Raw genomic sequence first — 19,541 nt, forward strand, 5'->3', positions numbered from 1 at the left:
CACCTAACAATGTCAAGGCACAGCTGAATTGTCCCTGCTGGGCTTCCATCTTAACTCCACACAGTGCTACAGGTGAGGACAATGTTGGGTTGCCAGGTTTGTGTGTTTTCTGCAGCAAATGGATTATTCTGAAGAGTGAAGGAGTAACTGTCCTGATGATTTGGCAGCCCTCTGTACTCCTTCACTGTTGGAGAGCTGCTCTACTACTACTAGTGGGAAACATTACTGGGAACATTAGTGGGAAGGATTCTTTCTGACCTGCTGCTGTTGCTTAGGAATACTCCTCTTGACCCGGTTGAGGGTTTTGCGGTTGTACCCCTCCCCACCCAGGTGCACTTTGACAGCTCCAGATTCCAGGGGGTCTGCCATCATTTTGGGGAATATATGTAAAACCTCCTGGAGAGAGGAAAGCAGAACGCAGTCAAAAGGCATGAGTACAGCTCTCTACAATCTCTATTTGTCTGAAACCCCTACAGCAAGGTATTTACTGTGAATGAGCATCAACAGACTTCTAACAAACTGTGATCTGAGAAGTGCCCATAAAACAAAGTAGATGGATGTGGAGGTTTACCTGGTGCTGAACACTCATGTTGACTCTCCTCAACAACCTCTTCTTCTGTTCACCGAGCAGGCTGTCAATCTTCCTCATGGGTGGCAGGTACAACTCATCTGAGGAGATAGTAGTGTTAGTAAGTAGTAGAACAAGATTTGTGATGGAGTTGTGATTGCCCTGAGCGGCAACAATATAAATCCCCCCCGTGGAGTCCAGACACTGGTGGGGATGGTGCTGATGAGGTTGACAGAATGATGAGTTGATGAAGCTGATGAATCTGCGAAGATTGGGCGGAGATGGAGGGTTGCGCAACAGCAGCCTGAACGTACTGAAGGTAGAGAGACGATCATATTTAAGAGAGACAGCAGCAAGATGATAGGCTGACGATGTCCTTGTGTCGTTGTGCTATTGGCTAGAGAGAGCAGCTGATCTAGACAGCTGATCATGATTGACAGCCCCAAACAATAACAGCAAGGAAATAATGAATGTGCCTGCATGAGGAGTGATGCAGATGTATAGTAAATAAGCTATGGGCTTAGGCATGCAAGAGTTTATTCTTCCTGTCTGAACTTACGCTAGAGCTTCATTAGTCAGTGGGAGGTTCTATAAAGGGTTATTGAGCTGGTTGTCTTTTATGACTCTTCTGCACATGGTGTCAATGAATGCCAACACAGGCGTTGAAGGGATCTCTGTCAGGAGCTTGAGGAGCTTGAGGTTGAGCCTCCCAGCGGCCATGGCAGTCAGTCTTAGTACCAGCACTAGCACTCTTACAGCACCAGCACCAGCACCGAGCTTCAGAGAGCCCAAGCTTCAGCCCCTTTACACTTGATGATATTGAACAGTGGCTCCCAACTTTTGAGAGGATGGCTAAGATTTGTCATTGGCCTCAGAAAGATTGAGCCATTCGGTTGATATGAATTATTATGTTGCCCTGAACTATGACCACACACAAGATGGAAAACACAGACAGTGGTTCCACGGTGGAGAGGACCCAAAAGAACCTTGTGAAAGACCGAAAGAACTTCCACAAGTGGGTCAAGCCTCAGCAACGCTCGATGAAAGACATCTCAGAGGTCATCCTCCTGGAGCAGTTCAGAACCCAGAGCTTGACACACACACCGGTAAAACAATATAATATAAAATAAAATGATAACAAATACAATTGCAAACAAGTTGTAAAGATAGGGCACTATATCATATGGTTGCACCGAAGAAATAAAAAGAAAATAAATCAAGCGGAACCTGGGCTGGGCTTTACAAGCACTATGGTGGCCAAGAACAGAGACCCGGTGTGTTGTGTGTCTTAATACTGGCGGCAGACAGTATGAAGCCCACTACAATGAAAAGACACCTGGAAACCCACCACCCCGATCATGTGAACAAGCACCTTGAAACTAAATAGTGGCATGTTTTGTATGTCACAAAAAGCTTTTGTTGAAAACAATCAGAACAAAGTAAATCCGTATCAATCATTGCTGGATGTGTTATTTTCTTGTTTGAGAGAACCTGCTGTTAAACGTGGGGAAATACACGATGTTTGCACTTAAAAGAAATTAAGTTCATTTTATTTACAAATGAATATGTCAGAAAGCAATGTACATGTAGGAAGAGGAATGTGATCTCTGCTGAAAGCACTGAGTAACCTCTTGTCTTTGATCATTATTCTATATGTAGGATTCTTTATTTTCTTGCACACTAATTCAGTTTGAAAACCTGTTAAATGGGGAAATGGAAGTTGTTGCACTGTTCCTACCTTCAATTTTAACATCTAAAGTTAATTTTACTTGAAAATATATTCAAGAATGTAATGCAATGAATATGTGTGACAGCTCTACTTGAAAGCAATCTAAAGTCCAATCTTTTTGGAAATTCATTTTATTATTGCTATTTTTTTTTTCAGTAAAACAAACTGAACAATAAACTGTGAAGTGGAAAAGTGAAGTGATATGTACTTATTTTAGAAAGAAAAACGAATATGTTATATATTATAATGCAATTAATTCAAAACAAAGAAGGTACGACCCATTTGGGGTGGGTGGGTCGAGTGCGTCATCAAAGGGGGGCTTGACAGAAATAGTTTAGGAACCAATGCTCTAGTATGTCCTTATGTGTGGAAGGGACTCAAGGCAAGGTAGTACATGTACAGTAAGATAAGATAATCCTTTATTAGTCCTGCAGCGGGGACATTTACACCAAGTTCAGGTACCCCCCCATACCGATCATAGTTCAGCAAGTTCACCATTTGTCAAGACCATTAGAAGAGATGTAAGATGCTTTCTACAGTTGGGAGTTGAGGCATACATAACCCTCTTGTCCAGCTAGAAAAAGCAAGCAAGTACTTCTCTGTTCTGTGCCAAGGCCATCTCGATAAGTTTGTCACATGCAAGATAAACGTAATTTGACACCAGTGCTTGTTTATGGAGTGTCCAAGGAGCAGTCGAATGATTAGGAAGGTATTGCAGTGAGCTGTATTCATGGGGATTTGAAAATGTAAGCCACTGCAGACTTTTGCTTGACATCTGGCAACATCTGCCTTTTGGCTGCCTATCAAGAGCCCAGAGTCCAAAGAGCTCACTGCCTTTCAGGACTCCATTTGGCATGTTCCGAGTTCACAGCGATGCCTTTTGGCTGAGGGGCCGTGAGTTGAGGAAGGTCCCAGAGTTTGCTGTGGCATAACTACATCATGTGGTCAACTTCAGCAACTCTAAGGAGGACCATGTGGCACACCTCCATTAGGTCCTCCAGCTCATCAAAACAGCAGGCCTCACCGTCAACCCTTGTGATTGTGCCTTCACCCACCAGGAGGTGTAGAATCTAGGGAAGGTGCAGGGCATCCAGAAGTTACCAGTGCCCACAACCAGGAAAAAGGTAACAGTCGTTCTTGGGGTTGGTGGGGTGGTATAGTCTCTTCATTCCAGAGTTTTCTGAGATTTCCTCTACTCCAAGCAGGGTGAGATGGACTGATGACTGTGACAAAGCTTTTGGGGAACTGAAGAGAGCCATCAATGAGTCTGCAGTCCTACATGACCCTTACTTGGACAAGGCCTTTACCCTGCAAACAGATTCATCAGGAGCAGACCTGGAAGCCGTGCTGCTGCAGGCTGTGGATGGGGAGCAGCAGGCAAGAGGAATTCCAAGCCCTGAAATACTACTTGCTTGGAAAATACTTTGTTTTGGAGACTGATCAAAGGACACTGCACTAACTGCAGAAGATGCCAACATGCAGATTGCTGGGTGGTACCTGTCATTGGAGCTTTACAAATGTATTGCAAAAAGCAACCGGGTGGATGTTGTTCTGAGCGTTACTCTGAGCTCCGGCGAGAAGGGGGGAGAAATGGGAGGGAGACTCTCCTCCATCTTATGTTGATGTCATGCTGTGTGTGTATTGATGTTTGTACTTGTGCGACCAAGTAGGATTCATTGGTCTGCAGTTGTTGGCACCATGGAAGTCAGTCCTACAGAAGTCATGAAAATTAGCAGTTGGGCCAGTACATAGAGTAGGTATGACAGCTGTCTGTTTGATGTGTGTTCTAAGTGCTGCTAACACAGCTAACACACATTACTTTACACACCTATCCTCCTCCTCAAGCAAAAGAGTCTGCTGTGGCATTCAAGGCCATTCATATTTCCTGAATGAACCATGTTTGAGAAGCAAAGGGGGGATAATGTGTTTTTTCTAGAAACAGCATAATATATAGATATTGGACATTGTTATTGCTTATTCATTTGTGAAGCAAATAGTATAATATGTGCGTCAGACGGTTCAGGCCTCCACGTCATCCATCAATTTCTGATAATGGACAACTCGTCAGGCATTGTACATTACATGATCTGCACTTACAATTCTGTTGCCATGCAACAATAACGCGGCACATGCAAAAAATGTATTTCCAGACTTTATCTTCATTGTGACTGTAGATGAAGTTTGGGAATGAGAAACACATTCAACAACGCAAAACTACAGCATGCCTGAAAATGGTCAGCTTTGCCAGAGCACTTGTATTAGTGTGGTGTGGTGATGGGATACTACACCGACAAAAGGGAAAAGGGACAAGCCAGCTCTTTTCTCAACTCATTCACACTTTCACTGTGTTCCTCCATGTGAGCGCTCACCATCAGTGTCCTCCAGTGCTTGGATCATGTCAGGGTCGAGTGCTGTACTGACCAGCATCTCCACATAGCTCCTGAAGATCTCCCTCATGGCTCGGCTGTTAACTCCACCCCGCACCGGTCCTACAACACAAGACGCCACACTGAGGGCCTGAGCACAGCAGACATCGACCTAAGGACATTTATTAACATGTGATTAACCAATATGTGTGTACCATGCACTCCCCCACACACACACAGAACAGCTGACCTTCGTCATCGCTGGGTTGGGAGGAGTCAGAGGAAGAGGAAGAGGATGGCACTTCCTTCAGCCACTTCTTCCTCTTCTTGGGAGGAGGCTCTTCCTGGTCCTTTGAAGTCTTGGCTCTGGACCGACAATCCATCTTCTTTTCTCCTCTCTTCTCCTCCTTCAACCTTGCAAACCCCACTGTGCCATCTCTCCTCTCTCGCTCCTCTGTCACCCTTTTCTCTGTTTCATGACCCCTTTGTCTCTCTTTCTCTTTTTCCCTCTCTCTTCCCTCCTTTTCTCTCTGGTCCCTCTCTTTCTCTTTCTCCTTCTCCCTCTGCTCTTTCTCCTCTCTCCGCTCCCTCTCCTGTTTCTCTTTTTCTCTACACTCCCTTTCTCTCTTTTCTCTCTCTTTATCTGTTCTCTCCTTCTCTTGTTTCTCCCTCTCTTTTTGCTGTCTCTCCTGCCTCTCCCTTTCACTTTGCTCCCTCTTCACCCTTTCTTTCTGCTCTCTCTCCTGTATCTCTTTTTGCTCCCTCTCCTGTCTCTCCCTTTCTTTCCTCTCTCTATCCTGTTTCTCCTTCTCTCTCTGCTCCCTATTCCTTCTATCCCTCTCTTTCAGCTCTCTCTCTTTTCGCTCTTTCTCATACTCCCTCCTCTCCCTGTCTTTTTGTGCTTTCTCTCTTTTCTCCTTTTCTTTCTGCTCCTCCCTTCTTTCCCTCTCCTCCGTACGTTCCCTCTTCTTTTGCTCTCTGTCCTCTCTTTCCCTCTCCACAGTCTCGTTTTCTTTCCTTTCCCTCTCTTTCTGCTCCCTCTCCTGTTTCTCCTTCTCTTTTTGTTCTCTCTCCCCTTTCTCTCTCCTCTCTCTCTCCTTTTGTTCCTTTTCTACTTTCTCCCTGTGCTCCCTCTCTCTTTGTTCTTTTTCTCTTTCTCTCTCTCTCTGTCTCTCCTTGTCGTCTCTTTCCACTCGAGGTGGGGTTTGATTGTGAACAGAGGGCAGCTGCAGCGGTAGTGACTGGCGTCTGTCAATTAGTAAGAAAAACACGGAGTGAATGAAGCTGCCATGTCTTAAGACCTCGGAAGCTGGTAAGTTATTTGAAATTAATCCAAAATCAGTTGTTGACAGCCATGTACATTTTTGACAAACGTCTGGCTGAGTTTACTTCAGATCTGTGGATCGATGTAGCTTTAGCTCTGATTCTTGTATTACTTTCCAGTTTGTGTCAGTTCCTCTTCCCTACCTCTGAGTGACAATCAGAAACATTTGACGAGTAATCAAATTCATCTTCTTACCTCAGAGTGAGACCGGCTCTGTGCCACGGCTTCCGAGAACACACTCTGACGTAATCTTTTTTGTTGACGTTCTCCAAGAACTTCACATACAAACGCTGGTAGCGCATTTTGGCATCACCAAAGTAACCCAGATACTGAGGGAAGAGACATTAAGAAGAACATTTTAGTAAACAGTATTGCTCTCTACGAAAATATTCTAATTACTTACAGAGGATTTAAACAAGGATCAATCAAACTGGGTACTCTAAAATGTCCCAGATTGCAGTGAAAGTGAATTGTCTGAATTCTAGGAGTTGGACTACAATATGTGATGCTATAAATGGCTTATAGGGGGGGACAAATCCAACATTAGTGTGTACATCTTACTGTAGATAGAGCACTCACTGCATTAAGGAAGCACTTTAGATTTCACTCATGAAGAAACCATTTTCCTCTCTACTAAAACAGCTAATCAGAGGGAACAGACACCAATCAGCCTAGTGATTAATGCAATTATTAAATTATTAAATACATGAATTGGTTACAAACCGTCCATTAGTTTGTTTAATTAAGGTCCTTGTCCTAACTCAGAGCATTCTATATAAAGACAGTGTTCACCCTTGTTTTGTACTGTTGCTGCTCTAATCGTTTTTCTCATTTCATGGCTAAGTGTTTCAGATTCAGAGCAGGAAAAACTAAGATGTCTGCTGCAGCATTTCTTTGTCCTGCACTAAGCCCCACTGATAGGAATGGTGGCCAAAACTACAATGAACTACATTGTGCTGGGGGAGTTTAAGAAATAACAGATAATGCCCTTAAGTACAAAGTAAACAGTGGCTGTTTTTATAAGCTTCTTGAAGAAGTATACGTCCTCAATTGTCATCATTTCTCTATAAGCAAATGGAAATGTTGAAGTCTGCTACCAGCATTATCTTGAATCAAAAGAGAGAGAATATATGGAAACTGAAAACAGAAAAGATACATTTCAGCCAGAAGAGATATCACATACACCTATACTACAAAATCATTAGTCTAGTCAAAGATCCTTTACTTGTAAATATGCATAGTTAGGCAGCAATTCAGAGGTCTGGGAATGACTGGGATAATTGTTCAATATATAACTATTTTATTGTTAGTTTAGACCTATTTTCTAATATAAAAATCATAATTTACATCAAACATCAGCCTAGCAGTGGACATGATAAAAGTATATAAAGATGCAAATCAGTTAAACAAAGCAGTAATGGTGAACATGAAGTTTGGTATTTCTTGTGCAGGTTCCAGAGCTCTTAAGTCACTCTGAACCTTCTGTAGGCAGGTGGGGGTCACAGTGAAGGTACAGACCGGCCATATGTGGAGAGAGAGGGAATGACAAAGGTTGTATGTATGCACCTGAACCATTGGGCCATCGGACGTCTCTAATCTACTGAATCATTCGAGAGAAACTAAAGTTTAAGAAGACGCTTTTGGGAAGCGGGGCCTTGGCTTGTACCAAAACAAGTCTGGCACCACAGACTTATTTTGAACCCATAAAGAGCTGAACAAAAGCAGTTCTCTGCCCAATTTAATCTACTATTGATAGAATCTGTGTAAAACTGTGTAGGTCTGCTGGAAAACTCACGTTACTGGTTGCACAGAACTGTCTTTGACCATCTTTGATCTCTGGGCTGAATTTCTGGAGCAAGGCTTTCTGCACCCTCCAGATGGGCGGGGGCTCCCGGCCTGTCTGCAAGGCCATCTGGTGACACCAACAATCACAGTGTATACCATTAATGTAAAGGTATTTATTCACCGTACATATTTCCTGGGAGCTGTAGGGGGAACTCACCTTAAGCGTCCCGATGTCCTCAGTTCGAACCACAAACTCGTCCCGTTCACGGAAGATTCCCTCACCTCCACTCTCACTGTCCTCCTCTTCACTCTCCCCAGCTATGGCGGCGTCAGCCTGCTTCTTTGCCAGGTGGAGGGAGGTAAGACGCTGAGATGGTGGGGCCTCTTCCGGGGTTGGAGGTGATGGTGGTGGAGAGGATGATGAGGAAGAGGTGGGTGAGGAGGGGGAAGGCTGCTCAGCTTCGGGTTCCTGGTCCTGATCAGAAGAGGATGGGGGAGGTGTAGTGGATGGAGGGGGAATGGACTGGCCCAGGGGAAGGTTGGAGATGGGTGAGGATGGGATAGCCGGAGGGGAGGTCGATGGGGGAGGGGAGGTACCAGTTGGAGCCGGTTGATAGGAGGACTGCTGCTGCTCAGAGGGAGGATAGGGTTGAATGACCTCTTCCTCATCCTGCTGGATCGGCAGTTGGGAGGGTACGGAGAGACTCAGGGGAGGCAGGGGCGAGGGTGAAGAGTATGTGGGTGGAGTGGAGGGGGTGATGGGCGGAAATGGGGATGGAGGGGCAGGAGCAAGCATGGGTCCTGATGGAAAATCTGAAAAAAAAACAGGGTGGGGGTGAAAAAAAAGTTTCAAAAGCCCTGCACTGTAAATCTTAGGGGGCGACATGGAATCACCAACTGCTTCATTTCGCCTGTTAGCCAGGAGCCTCACTGGGAGGCAGTAACAAGCTCATGATATCACATCCACCACCTCTTGGTTCAAAAGCAGACAGAACAAACACATACATTACCTTCAACTTGAGGGACCTCCAACATCTGCATTTCAGACATCCTTTCCTCCTCCTCCTCCTCCTCCTCCTCCTCCTGCTCCTCCAGGGTTCCCTGCTGCAGATTCTGTGGATTTCTCATTTGTGCTTCGTTGACTGCAGTCTCCCCACCTCCCTCCTTCTCCTCTTCTCCTCCTTGCTCAGCTTCCCTCTCATCTACCTTTTCTCCGTTCGACTGTGGGGAGACCAATTGTTGCTCTTCCTTGTCCTGTATGTGATCCTGCGTGTAAGTGAGCACCTCCTCTTTTCCATCCTCCATACTGGGGATGAGGGGAGGCATGGCAGGGAGCGGGGGGCTGAGCGACGGCTCTTGTGGGATAGGCGGGGACAGGTCGGGTGGAGCCTTGGCCATGGCAGAAGCCATTGCAGCAGCTAACGAGTGTGGGGTGTCATAAAGGGCAGAGATGGCAGATGAGATGCTTTTCTGCAGGTCCTGGTTTTTACTGACCGAGTCCTCCTCATCAGAAGAGAAGGAGGGCAACGTCTCCAGGTTTCCTTTTAGCTCTTCGTCCAGAGGCTTGCAGGGACTCGGGCAGCTGCTGAGAGCCAGGTCTGCCCCGTCGCCCTGGCCTCCCTCGCTGAATGTCCGTGGAGGGTGCTGTGGAGGAGTTGGTGGCAGGGGGGGAGGAAGAGGGGATAAGGGCCTGATCCCTCCCTTCATAGAGGAACAGGAGTTTAGGGAATCCTGCTCACTTCCATCATGTCCAAGTTCGAGGCCTGACTGTTTTTTGCCTGTCTTCAGGAAGTCCAAAAAAGACGCCATGAAGCCAGGTTTGAAGTCGAAAGCCTTCTCATCAGCCTGCAAAAGGCAAAAGAGCATAATCTCATCACTGATGAGAGCCTTATGATGATGTCACTCCTTGTCCACTGCACTGGCATGGTTTGTCAGTTAGCTGTATTCCTCTGTACACTGCAAAAAACAGTTTCAACTAGTAATTTGGTCTCATGGTTCACTCAACAAGACGTATCTGTCTTTAAAGCAGCATTCATTGAATATTTGACCACAAGATGGCAGCGGAGCAAAGCTGTTTCCATAACTTTATCACCATACAAAGTTATGGAGCACATGTTAGCATGTTGTTGCCAGCAGACACAAAGCATGAATGAATGATGAATAAGCTAATATCCCCTCCACTTTAAGCTCTGGTTAGGTCTTCACCAACTCCTGAGAAAATAGGAAACAAAGCTTGAACCTTTTGCTCTGAACATTTGCAGATGGTAAACCCAAAACAAAGAGCTGGAAGATGGAGCTGAGGGGAACTGCAGATTGTTGATATTGTAGTTCGTCATTGCAAGAGACCCCTTTCATAGCTTCATTATACACATCGGCATTTGATCCATTGTTCATGTAAAGATATTGATGTGTCCCATCTGTAGTTGTTTCTGAATCTGGAATGACTATGATCACGCTTTGAGTTGTCGGAGGACTAGAAAAGTTCTTAACAAGTACAAGTCCATTTACTATATATTATCTTGACAGACAAAATCACTCCACTAGAATTAAAAAAGAAAAAAATCTGACATGGCATTTTAGGGCTTCATCTAACTGCAAAGTATCTTCATCTTCAATTAATATGATCAAGTTCTCGATTCATTGATTGACCATTTAGTCTATAAAATGTCAGAACATATTGAAAAGTCTAACATGATGTCATCCAACATCTAAAATCTGAAGATATTCAGCTTACCTTCACATAAGGAAACACATTTTGGGGCTGAATTCATGATTAATTAATGATGAGCGATTATCAAAACAGTTGCTGCTCATGTGTCTGTTGACTAATGGATGAACTGATATAGTAGTATCAGCTGTACATGCTTTACAAAACAAATCTCATCCAAATGGCAGATTTCTGTTTGATTTTTGACACATCTAATTATCTTAAGTTGCTTTATTTGAGTGTAATCCTGAACATGTGAAATTAGACAGACAGACCACATTGACCAGCAGACGGTGAAGATGAATGAGAAGTGACGACAGCTTTATTCTTGTTGTTTGAACTCCTGAGGAATGCATATTGATTCAGCTAACTTATTGCTCATTGTGACCAATGCTATACTGTACAGTGATTCTAAAACATGGTGCGTTCAACTCTTTACAACCTTAAGAAACATCTGGAGCCTTCTTATATCCAAGAGCATCTTTCATCTTCAATGTTTGAGATGAAATAAATCAATAATGATACATTCTTACTTTCTCAGCTAACTAACATGAGGCCTGGACGCTTGGCTATAGGTAATGAAGCTTAACCGACAGCAGGTGGCAGCAAGGGTTCTTTACTGAAACATGTAGTAACCGTGGCAACAGCTGCCCTGGTAACAGCCATCTCTCTCTCCTCTCTCTTTTGTCAGTCAGAAAGAACTGGCTGTCAGTCAACTATAACCTCCTTCTCTCCAAACCTCGAATCACTAAAAACATGACTGAAAATTGAAATATCTTTTTAGTTCCACTGGAGACGACGCCACCGAAACATTTAGAACATTTAGTTTGAACACAAAGATGGGCAAAATGCTACCTTTTTACACATGTATTACCTGTGGTGTGAGGAGGGTAAATCATGTTCTTCTCTCTCTCTACCGGAGGCTTGCGTTTGAATGGATGAGGTATGAATTAAATATGGAGCTCCTGGCTTCGCTCATTTTTGTAAAGGGTGTGAGGCAACTTACTGAACTGGAGAGCTTCTGCATAGCAGCCCAGGCTTCAGGATTCAGCGGATCGTCAATGTCTTTCTTCCACATCGTCTGCGTTGACATTAGAGAAAACTGCTTTCAAACATCTGTTAAGTCCAAACTCTTCAGAGAGCTTGTTGGGTATGAACAACAATGAGATGTGATCACAAGATTTCATGGATTTCATGTATCTAGATACTTAAGAGGATAAATGTTAGTTTTGTCTCTTAATATCTATGTTGTTGTCCCATCATTTGTTTTACCCCCCTTTCATATTCTACCCTACAGAAAGCAGTTTGAACATGATACTTAGAATAACTATTATGTGTTTAACTAGATGTATCAGTAAGAACAGTGTAGAAACTCCAGCCTTTTTCCAGTTTGTCTTGTAAACTTTAAGGAACAAAAATTATGACAAATTAACTTAAACTGAAATAAAATAATAAAATTCAATATTTAGTTGCAGTCAGTGACTACCGAAATCATCCGCAGACCCGAGTGATGCTCTGCAGTGTCTAGACTGCACGTTGCCTTCAGGTTCTTAAAGGAATACTTCACCCACAAAATGACCATTTCTATATCAATTACTCCCCGTTACCTTGAATTCTTGAATAAAACTGCAAAAACAGCCAAACTATATGAAAACATGCTTTAGTAAACCCTCACACAACGTGTGCAGTATAATCCAAATCTCATGTATCCAGTCATATGCTCCCTACTTCCAAAACTCACACATCTTCCCCAAAAACCTTACTATTTATTAAACACAACAAAAATGTTCTTCAAAAATTCAAGGTAACAGTGGTTGAATAATTGAAGCTGTACTGTAATATACTGTACATATCGTCCTTTTGTGGGGGAAGTATTTCTCTAACCCATGCTCAGTTGAAATGACGTCATGTGACCGACTCAGCCAGTCACGGCCATTTCGATGTTTGGACCTTAAAGACTCCTTGGTTGCCATGGCTGCACTATATTAAGGCTCACTGCCCTGCTGCATTGTTCTGTAATTGCGGGGCTAGATTTTAACGGGGCTGAGTCCCTAAAGCTGACTCAGAAATGTAACATCAGTCCCTGGTAATGAGAGGATAACCGTTCAAATACTTACTAACTCAACTGCATATCAGCTTGACTTGGTTTGAAAATCTAAGGTTTCTCTTCACAGTCAAAATACTGCAGATGCAGTATACCACTCTGTTGCTGAGGCAACTAGATTTAATTTCCCTCCAACATGAAATACACTTGAAGCTGTCACGCATAGGTCCTCTGCAGCCCTTCGTAATATCTACCACTCCTTCCCCCACACCCTGACATCAAGAAGGGAACAACTAGTACGATGTAAGCAGCCTACACGATACTACTTGATTTCAAAGATAGAATGATTAGAAGGGATTTCTGATTAACTGATTATTCTGAATTGACATTTGCATGAAACCATATGGTCGACCTGCAAATATAAGTTCTGGGGAGCATGAGTCAAAACTCATTTTGAAAAAGGAAGCAGAATCTTAGCTGATAAATAAAGCAATAATTGGTGTATATAATATGAATTACTTAGAAAAAAAAAGAATCAAATCCTCTTTTAGGTTTGTATCAGGAGGCAGGTTCTGCTCCCCCAAAAACTCTCGTCCCCAAATACCCTTTTTGAAAAAATAAATCCAATGTTCAACTAATCAAATCATTTTAGCCTCGGATTCCTCTCAAATAACATTTCTTTGCAAGATATTTGTCATTATGCCTTTCCCCTGTGAAAAAGCCCCTCCCCCTCAAGCTGTTGTGTATAATAACAGGGCCAATGAGAAAACTCTCAGCTTCCATCACACATCGCACAGCGCCAGTCCATTCAAATGTGCATGTAAGGTTGCTCACCATCCTCCAAACCATTGAATATTTCAATACTTGGCATTGAAATTATAACAAAATGTACACTTCACATAGATTTGTACATTCACAACAAAGACAAGTTCAGCATTTATCAGAAAGAAACCCATAAGGGAGCTTTGCCAGTAGAACTAATGAGCAAACAGAACTTCTATTTAGGATTTTCAGATGTGCTCTTTACCTCTACAGCTTTCTGCTGATGCTTCATCATCTTGTCTTGAGTCTGGTTCTCCTCATTTCTGCTGATGTCCATGGCAGCACTGGGTCCAGGACTCAGTCCCAGAGATGGTGCCGACCCCACCGATCCGTCAGACAGAACTGGCTCAGTGCTGGACAGTGAGTCTGTCCTCAACAAGCATTCTGATGAAGGCATGGTGGCAACGGGCAGTTTGATCTGGAGACAGACAGTTGGATGGAAGGGTTAGAGTTAGATGGAAGACATTCAGAAGGATTTCTAGGATAAAATATACAACCTTTGTTTTGTTGAAGTTACTGTAACTTGGCTACTTAGGATATCTACAAGACAAGATGAGCCAGTAATACTGATTTTGTTAAACCCCTGGCGGGTTGGTTTCACAGAGATATATTACACTACTCTATAATGGTCAGCATGACTTGTCCTGTTCTGCTTTTAGACTAATCTCATTTGTGTCGGGCCGGAACTGGCAGAGGGAAATGTATCAGACACTGTGGTAACAAACGAATAAAGAAATATTGGGGGCAGATTCGTAAGCATAAGAAAAATCGGTTAATTTGTTTGTGTTATTGTGTGACTTTGGTGAATCCGAACTAACCCTTTAAAACACAATAACACAAACTAACTAACCGTTTGAGGCAGCCGTAGACCAGCAACTCCCATGTTCTGCAAAGTGAAATGACTCTTTTTGTCAAAGAAGTCTTGTGGCTTTGCAGAGAGCATAGATAAGGGCCTTAGTACACTCAACTGATATTGATTTTTTTACGTTTTTGCTGTTGCACATGTCCACGGGCGTCATTAGCTCCCGTACTGGTACTCCTGTCCGTTTCTCCAAACTGGGGCGTGCCGACCATTATCTACTGTAGGTAATACACTCACTAGTACTTCAGACAACCCCACTTCAAAACACCCAAACTATCCCTTTAATGCGCACAGCAAATAATAAACACTCTGAAGCTAAAAATAATAACCAAAACTCAAGTTTACCAGATAAATTGCATACACACACACACACACACACACACACACACACACACACACACACACACACACACACACACACACACACACACACACACACACACACACACACACACACACATAGGGAATCTTTACTTTTTAAATTTCTATGTGTCATAAACTGTGAGTAATTCATCATCAGAACTTCTATTCTTCTACTTAATGCGGGTAGGAAGTTAACTAATGTCCTACTTCAAGCTACGGCCGTTTCAACTCAATCTAACTTTTTAGGCATCACTATGACTCTTGACCGGTACAGACCCAGATCATCTGGTCTTTTCAGGATTACCTTGATAGGTCTGATTGGATCTTGCAGCAGCTGCTGGGATGATTGCTGTTGTTGTTGAAGATGATGCCTTTGATGTTGCTGCTGTTGATGATGCGGTTGGTGGTTAGGACAGGAAACATGCTGCTGCTGATGGTGAAGGTGATGCTGTTGTTGTGGTGCTTGGTGGTGCTCTGCCTGCTGTCTGGGATGGTTGTGTGGATGCTGTTGGAGATGCTGCTGTTGGCTGAACTGTTGCTGCTGCTGATGATATGGGAGGCTTTGAACTTTGTTCATATCTTGATGCATTTCAACATGCACTTCCTCCCTCTTGCCTCGCCCTCGGCCCCGCCCCCGCCCCCTTTTACTTTCTCCAGCCACTGATCCCATCAGCCCCCTGCAGTAAGGAGGCTCTGGAAGAGGACGTATGCGTGGTCTACCTCGAGGGCGAGGAGGGCCTTCACGTTTTGCTTTAGTTGGTTTCCTGCCTCTTTTTTTAGGGCCTTCACTGGGATGCAGTTGTGGAGGATGTCCAAGGGATACGTAGCTGGAGGGGTGGCAGAAGTCCATGTCACTCATCAGTGGACTGAGTGCATTTACTCCTGATGCACCACCAGCCTTCCTACAACTAGACACCAAGTCAGGAAGCAGATCAGGGAGGCGTCGACTGTTAAGGCGAATATCAGCTGGAACATCAGCTTTATCCTCATCATCCTCAAATTCGTACTCCTGCGCATAGCTTTTCTTTGTTTGAGGTTGTGGCTCGCGCCGCTGTTTGAGCAAGTGAAATGAGCTGGTCTTCAGCAGTTTCTTGGGTCGAGAGGAACAGAATATAGGTGAGGTCAGACCAGTAGTACTTGAACTTCCACCCACTCCTACAGCCCCCATCATCTTGTTTACTGAGCCATCCCCTTGAACTGCTGAACTCAACCCCATAGTGGGTGTTTGGGATTGGATGAGGCCTAGCTGGTCAGTATTCACAGTAGAGGGAAGCTCGTGGGTCTTCATAGAGTCAAGGTCTAAGTGTAGACTGCCATTCCCTGTTCCTGGAAGGCTGTGGCAATACTGTCCATAGCCTTGATCACTGTGATGACCAACCATATCATAGCCCTCTCCAGTACCTCCTGTTTTTAAGGCCTCCATACCCTCTTGCCCCTGCCCATGACCCTGGGTAAGGCTTTCTTGAGCATCCTGTCCTGCCCCAGAATCCTCAGCACAGCTTGATTTGTAATCAGCTGAACAAAACATGTCCTCCATTTCAGGAAAGAAAGAGCGGTCTTCATCGTGTAAGAGAGAGTCTGGAAAGCAGATGGATGTTAGAGGCGCAAACCGCTGCTGTTGCTGCTGAACTTGACTCTGTCCTACTTTATCCACTGGGCTCACTGTGTCAAACTGGTGCTGTTTGAGCTGGTCTAGCTGGGAGTGTGACAGACTTTCAGGCTCTCTTTGTTGGCGCTGCTGCTGTTGTTGCGTAGTTTCCATATTTGCTGTCATCCGGTGGGAGTGTGGGTGAGCTAACTGAGAGTGTGCCATCTGATGGTGAGAGTGTGCTTGCTGTTGATGGTGGGCATGGGGGTGGGCATGAGCCTGAGGCTGGTTGAGGTGGTGCAGGTGTGATGGAGTAGACAAGCCCAAATCTGGTTCAGAGAGAAAGTCATGGAGATCTGAGGTTTGTTGGGTATGGTGGTGGGGTGTAAGTCGGTGCTGCTGTCTATGTCTGTCTCCACCACCTCCTTCCCCTCCTGTGACATTCACCCCAACTCCAGTTCTGTCCAGAGCTCCTCCACCACCTCTACTGTTGGTCTGGGAAAGAGATTGGTCTAGCATGTCTAGCGGAGACAATGAGCTCTGACTGGCTCGGGATTGATCTCTTGGCTGGGCTCCAGGGTTGTAGTGTGTATCCAAACCCTGGGTCTGGAGCTGGAGTTGCAACTGTGAGGACCGGTTCTGTGCATGGGATTCCACTCCTGCAGGCCCTGCTCCTCCAGCTGAACCCATCATGGCCTGCTGGCTCAAGGGATGCTGCTGTTGCTGTGAAGGGGCTTGCTGGGGGTCCATCTTACTGCGAGTGGTATGAGAAAGGACAGATTGCAGCAGAGTTTGCTGGGGGGGGTCTGGCGATGATTCCATCAGGGAGAGGGAGACCTGGCTTTGTCGAGCCTGCTGCACATCTGGTGTGTTACACAAGTAGGCATTGTCATTTGCATCTGATGGCTTCTTCAGCTCCATGTGAGGGTGGCTGTGAGAGTGGGAATGAGGATGGCTATGCTGACTATGTTGTGAGTGCTGTGTGTGTTGAGTGTGCTGAGAGTGCTGGGAGATTTGGGGATGCTGAGAGTGTTGCTGAGAGTGTGATGGCACATGTGAGGTGTGATGGGAGTGCTGTGTGTAGGGGTCATCTCTTCCATAATGGACCACAGAGCCCAAGGGGTCATGCTGATGTTGATGGGAGTGGGTAGTATGGGAGTGGGAAAGAGAGTCAGTGATCCCTCCTACGCCTCCAGCATTGGACTTTGATATGGTCAACTCAGATTTGGCCTGTTGCTGTTTCTTCTGTGATGCTTCCAGTTGACTGTTTAAGCCACTTGCAACATCATCAATTGCCGTTCCAGGACCTGAACTGCTGGTGATGTTATTGGTACGAATGACACTCTGAAGGTGGTAGCGCTCTTCTGAGATCTTGTTAATGTCATAGGTTACCTCCTTGCCTTCCCCATTTCTAGTTTGTGGGAGCGGCTGTGGTAGTTGCTGAGGAGGTGGATGATGCTGGGAAGGATGGGGAGTTGAGCTCTGTGCATGTAGTAAATGGTGGATGAGGAAATCATCATCATCCTCTTCATCATTTGGAGATTGCTGAACTCCCAACATGTTGGTGTCCGTTTTTGGCTTGGGTGGTGTTGTGTGGTAGGACTGGCTCTGCGCTTGCCGTGTATCAGGGAAACCTTGTGGTGAGGACATAAAAGCAGGAGAGAGGATGGAGGACAAATATTTGGTGGCCCCTGAGCCTCCAGGGGACTGAGCAGGGCAAGCAGAAGCAGGAGAGTGCAATCCAGGGCGACTGATAGTAGAACTGATGGAAGGCGAGGGGCACGACTCAGGCAGGTGGTAAGAGCTGCTGCCTCCATTACCACCACTAGCAGCCCCGCTCCCTGATCCTGCAGATCCAACGCCACTGCCAAGTGAAGTAGCTCGTGATATGGGTCCACTTACTGTTGATCCTCCAGAACTCCCATACCCTAAGGACGGACTGCCTGCTCTTCTGATAGGAGTTGAGCCAAAGCTTGAATCCCCAAAGACTACCTCTGCAGAAAACGAGCGTCCTCCTGAGCCTGTACCGGTAAAGGCCTTCCCTCCAGAACCCCCTGATCCAGAGCTCAGGTCTTGGGCATGAGGTGAGTTAAAGCCTCCATAAGACTGGGTCATGTGTGCAGATGGAGGCTGGTTGGGAGAGTAGGACTGGGCATGTTGCTGGGTAGGGGTCTGGTCTGGTAGGCCTGCGCTGGATTTGGCCACAAGTGGAGAGCCATAGGTGGAGAGGCATTGTTTGGGTGCTGGCTGTTGAACAAGGTTGGATGACACCACTGGTAGAGGAGGTGGTGCTGGTGCTGACTGAGATGGAGGCTGCTGACAAGAGGGAGCAGACAAGGAGCCAGTGCTTGTCTTGGAGCTTGAAGAGGATGAAGAGGAAGTGGAGGAAGCTGATGGTGGAGTGTGTGGGGTACGGGAAGAAGATGAGCCTGTAGAAGAGTAGCCACTACTGGAGCTGGAATTCTTGGGTCCCTTAGTGCCAGACGAGGAAGGAGCTGAGGAGCTGGAGGACGAGGATGTGTAGGGGGTTTGGATGATAGGTCGATATGTCTTGGATTCCAACCTTGGTGAGGGCTTGGCGTCAGAGGATGGACTTTGCTCCCCAAGGGGACTGCAGGACACTCCAGCATGCCGGTGGTGGCTGGCTATCTGATGATAGCTTGATGACCCACCACAGCTGACATATTGCTGTGGGGGGAGTGTTGTGGAATGTGTGGGGGACGAGCGTTGGTAATGCTTGATCACACTGTCCTGTCGGCTAACTGCCCTCTCTGAAGAAGGCTGTGGTGGAGGGGGAGCCGTGGACAGCAGGGCTGGTGTGGAAGAAAACATGGAGGCATTATAAAGCTGGGAGGACTGGTTGTGGAGCTGGGAGGACAACAGGTTGAACTGAGGATGGGGCAGGTGGCAACTGGAGGAGGTGGGAGGGGCTTGGGTCTGAGGAGAGGCTGGGGGCTCCTGGGAGCCCCGGTAGGTGGCACTGTGGGACAGCAAGCGATCAAAGCCCAAGTTGGCCTGGGAGGGTGTTTTGATGTGCAGCAAGGGATCATGGGGGGATAGCAAACCGTTGGAACTCGGGCTAAATGTAGGTGTGTCCTGCAGGGATAGTGAGGGAGTGAAAGATCGTCCAGAGAAGGAGCCAGGATGCTGGTATGCAGAAAGGGCTGAGGAGGAGGGAAAGGAGCCGGAACCAGGAAGTGCCCCTGACATAAAGAGCTCCGCTGGGGCCGGTGTATGCATTGCTACAGAACACAATATTACATGGACAGGGTTGGTAAATGCAAGTCACTATTCACATGTAACAAATTAGCACATTTTCAGTTTTAGACTACAAACTTTTTACTTGCTGGATGTTTTTGCAAATCAAATGAATGCAGCTGATT

The 19,541-nt window shown here is 45.6% G+C and overlaps 1 protein-coding gene across 1 annotated transcript in view; it reads right to left on the reverse strand.

The window, feature by feature from the left end:
- The window catches only part of prr12b (proline rich 12b), a gene marked incomplete at its 5' end in the record, with an annotated part of 35,797 nt that overhangs the window by 4,488 nt on the left and 11,768 nt on the right, over positions 1-19,541 (reverse strand). The window contains 11 exons of the mRNA XM_079177640.1: positions 259-396; positions 572-669; positions 4,667-4,786; positions 4,914-5,911; positions 6,183-6,316; positions 7,783-7,899; positions 7,990-8,585; positions 8,783-9,614; positions 11,486-11,560; positions 13,551-13,763; positions 14,875-19,400. Of these exons, the coding sequence (XP_079033766.1) occupies positions 259-396; positions 572-669; positions 4,667-4,786; positions 4,914-5,911; positions 6,183-6,316; positions 7,783-7,899; positions 7,990-8,585; positions 8,783-9,614; positions 11,486-11,560; positions 13,551-13,763; positions 14,875-19,400 (7,847 nt within the window). The remainder of the gene's footprint in view (positions 1-258; positions 397-571; positions 670-4,666; positions 4,787-4,913; positions 5,912-6,182; positions 6,317-7,782; positions 7,900-7,989; positions 8,586-8,782; positions 9,615-11,485; positions 11,561-13,550; positions 13,764-14,874; positions 19,401-19,541) is intronic.

This window comes from Pholis gunnellus (assembly GCF_910591455.1).
Source record: "Pholis gunnellus genome assembly, chromosome: 17".
In the NCBI taxonomy this organism is placed as follows: Eukaryota; Metazoa; Chordata; class Actinopteri; order Perciformes; family Pholidae; genus Pholis; species Pholis gunnellus.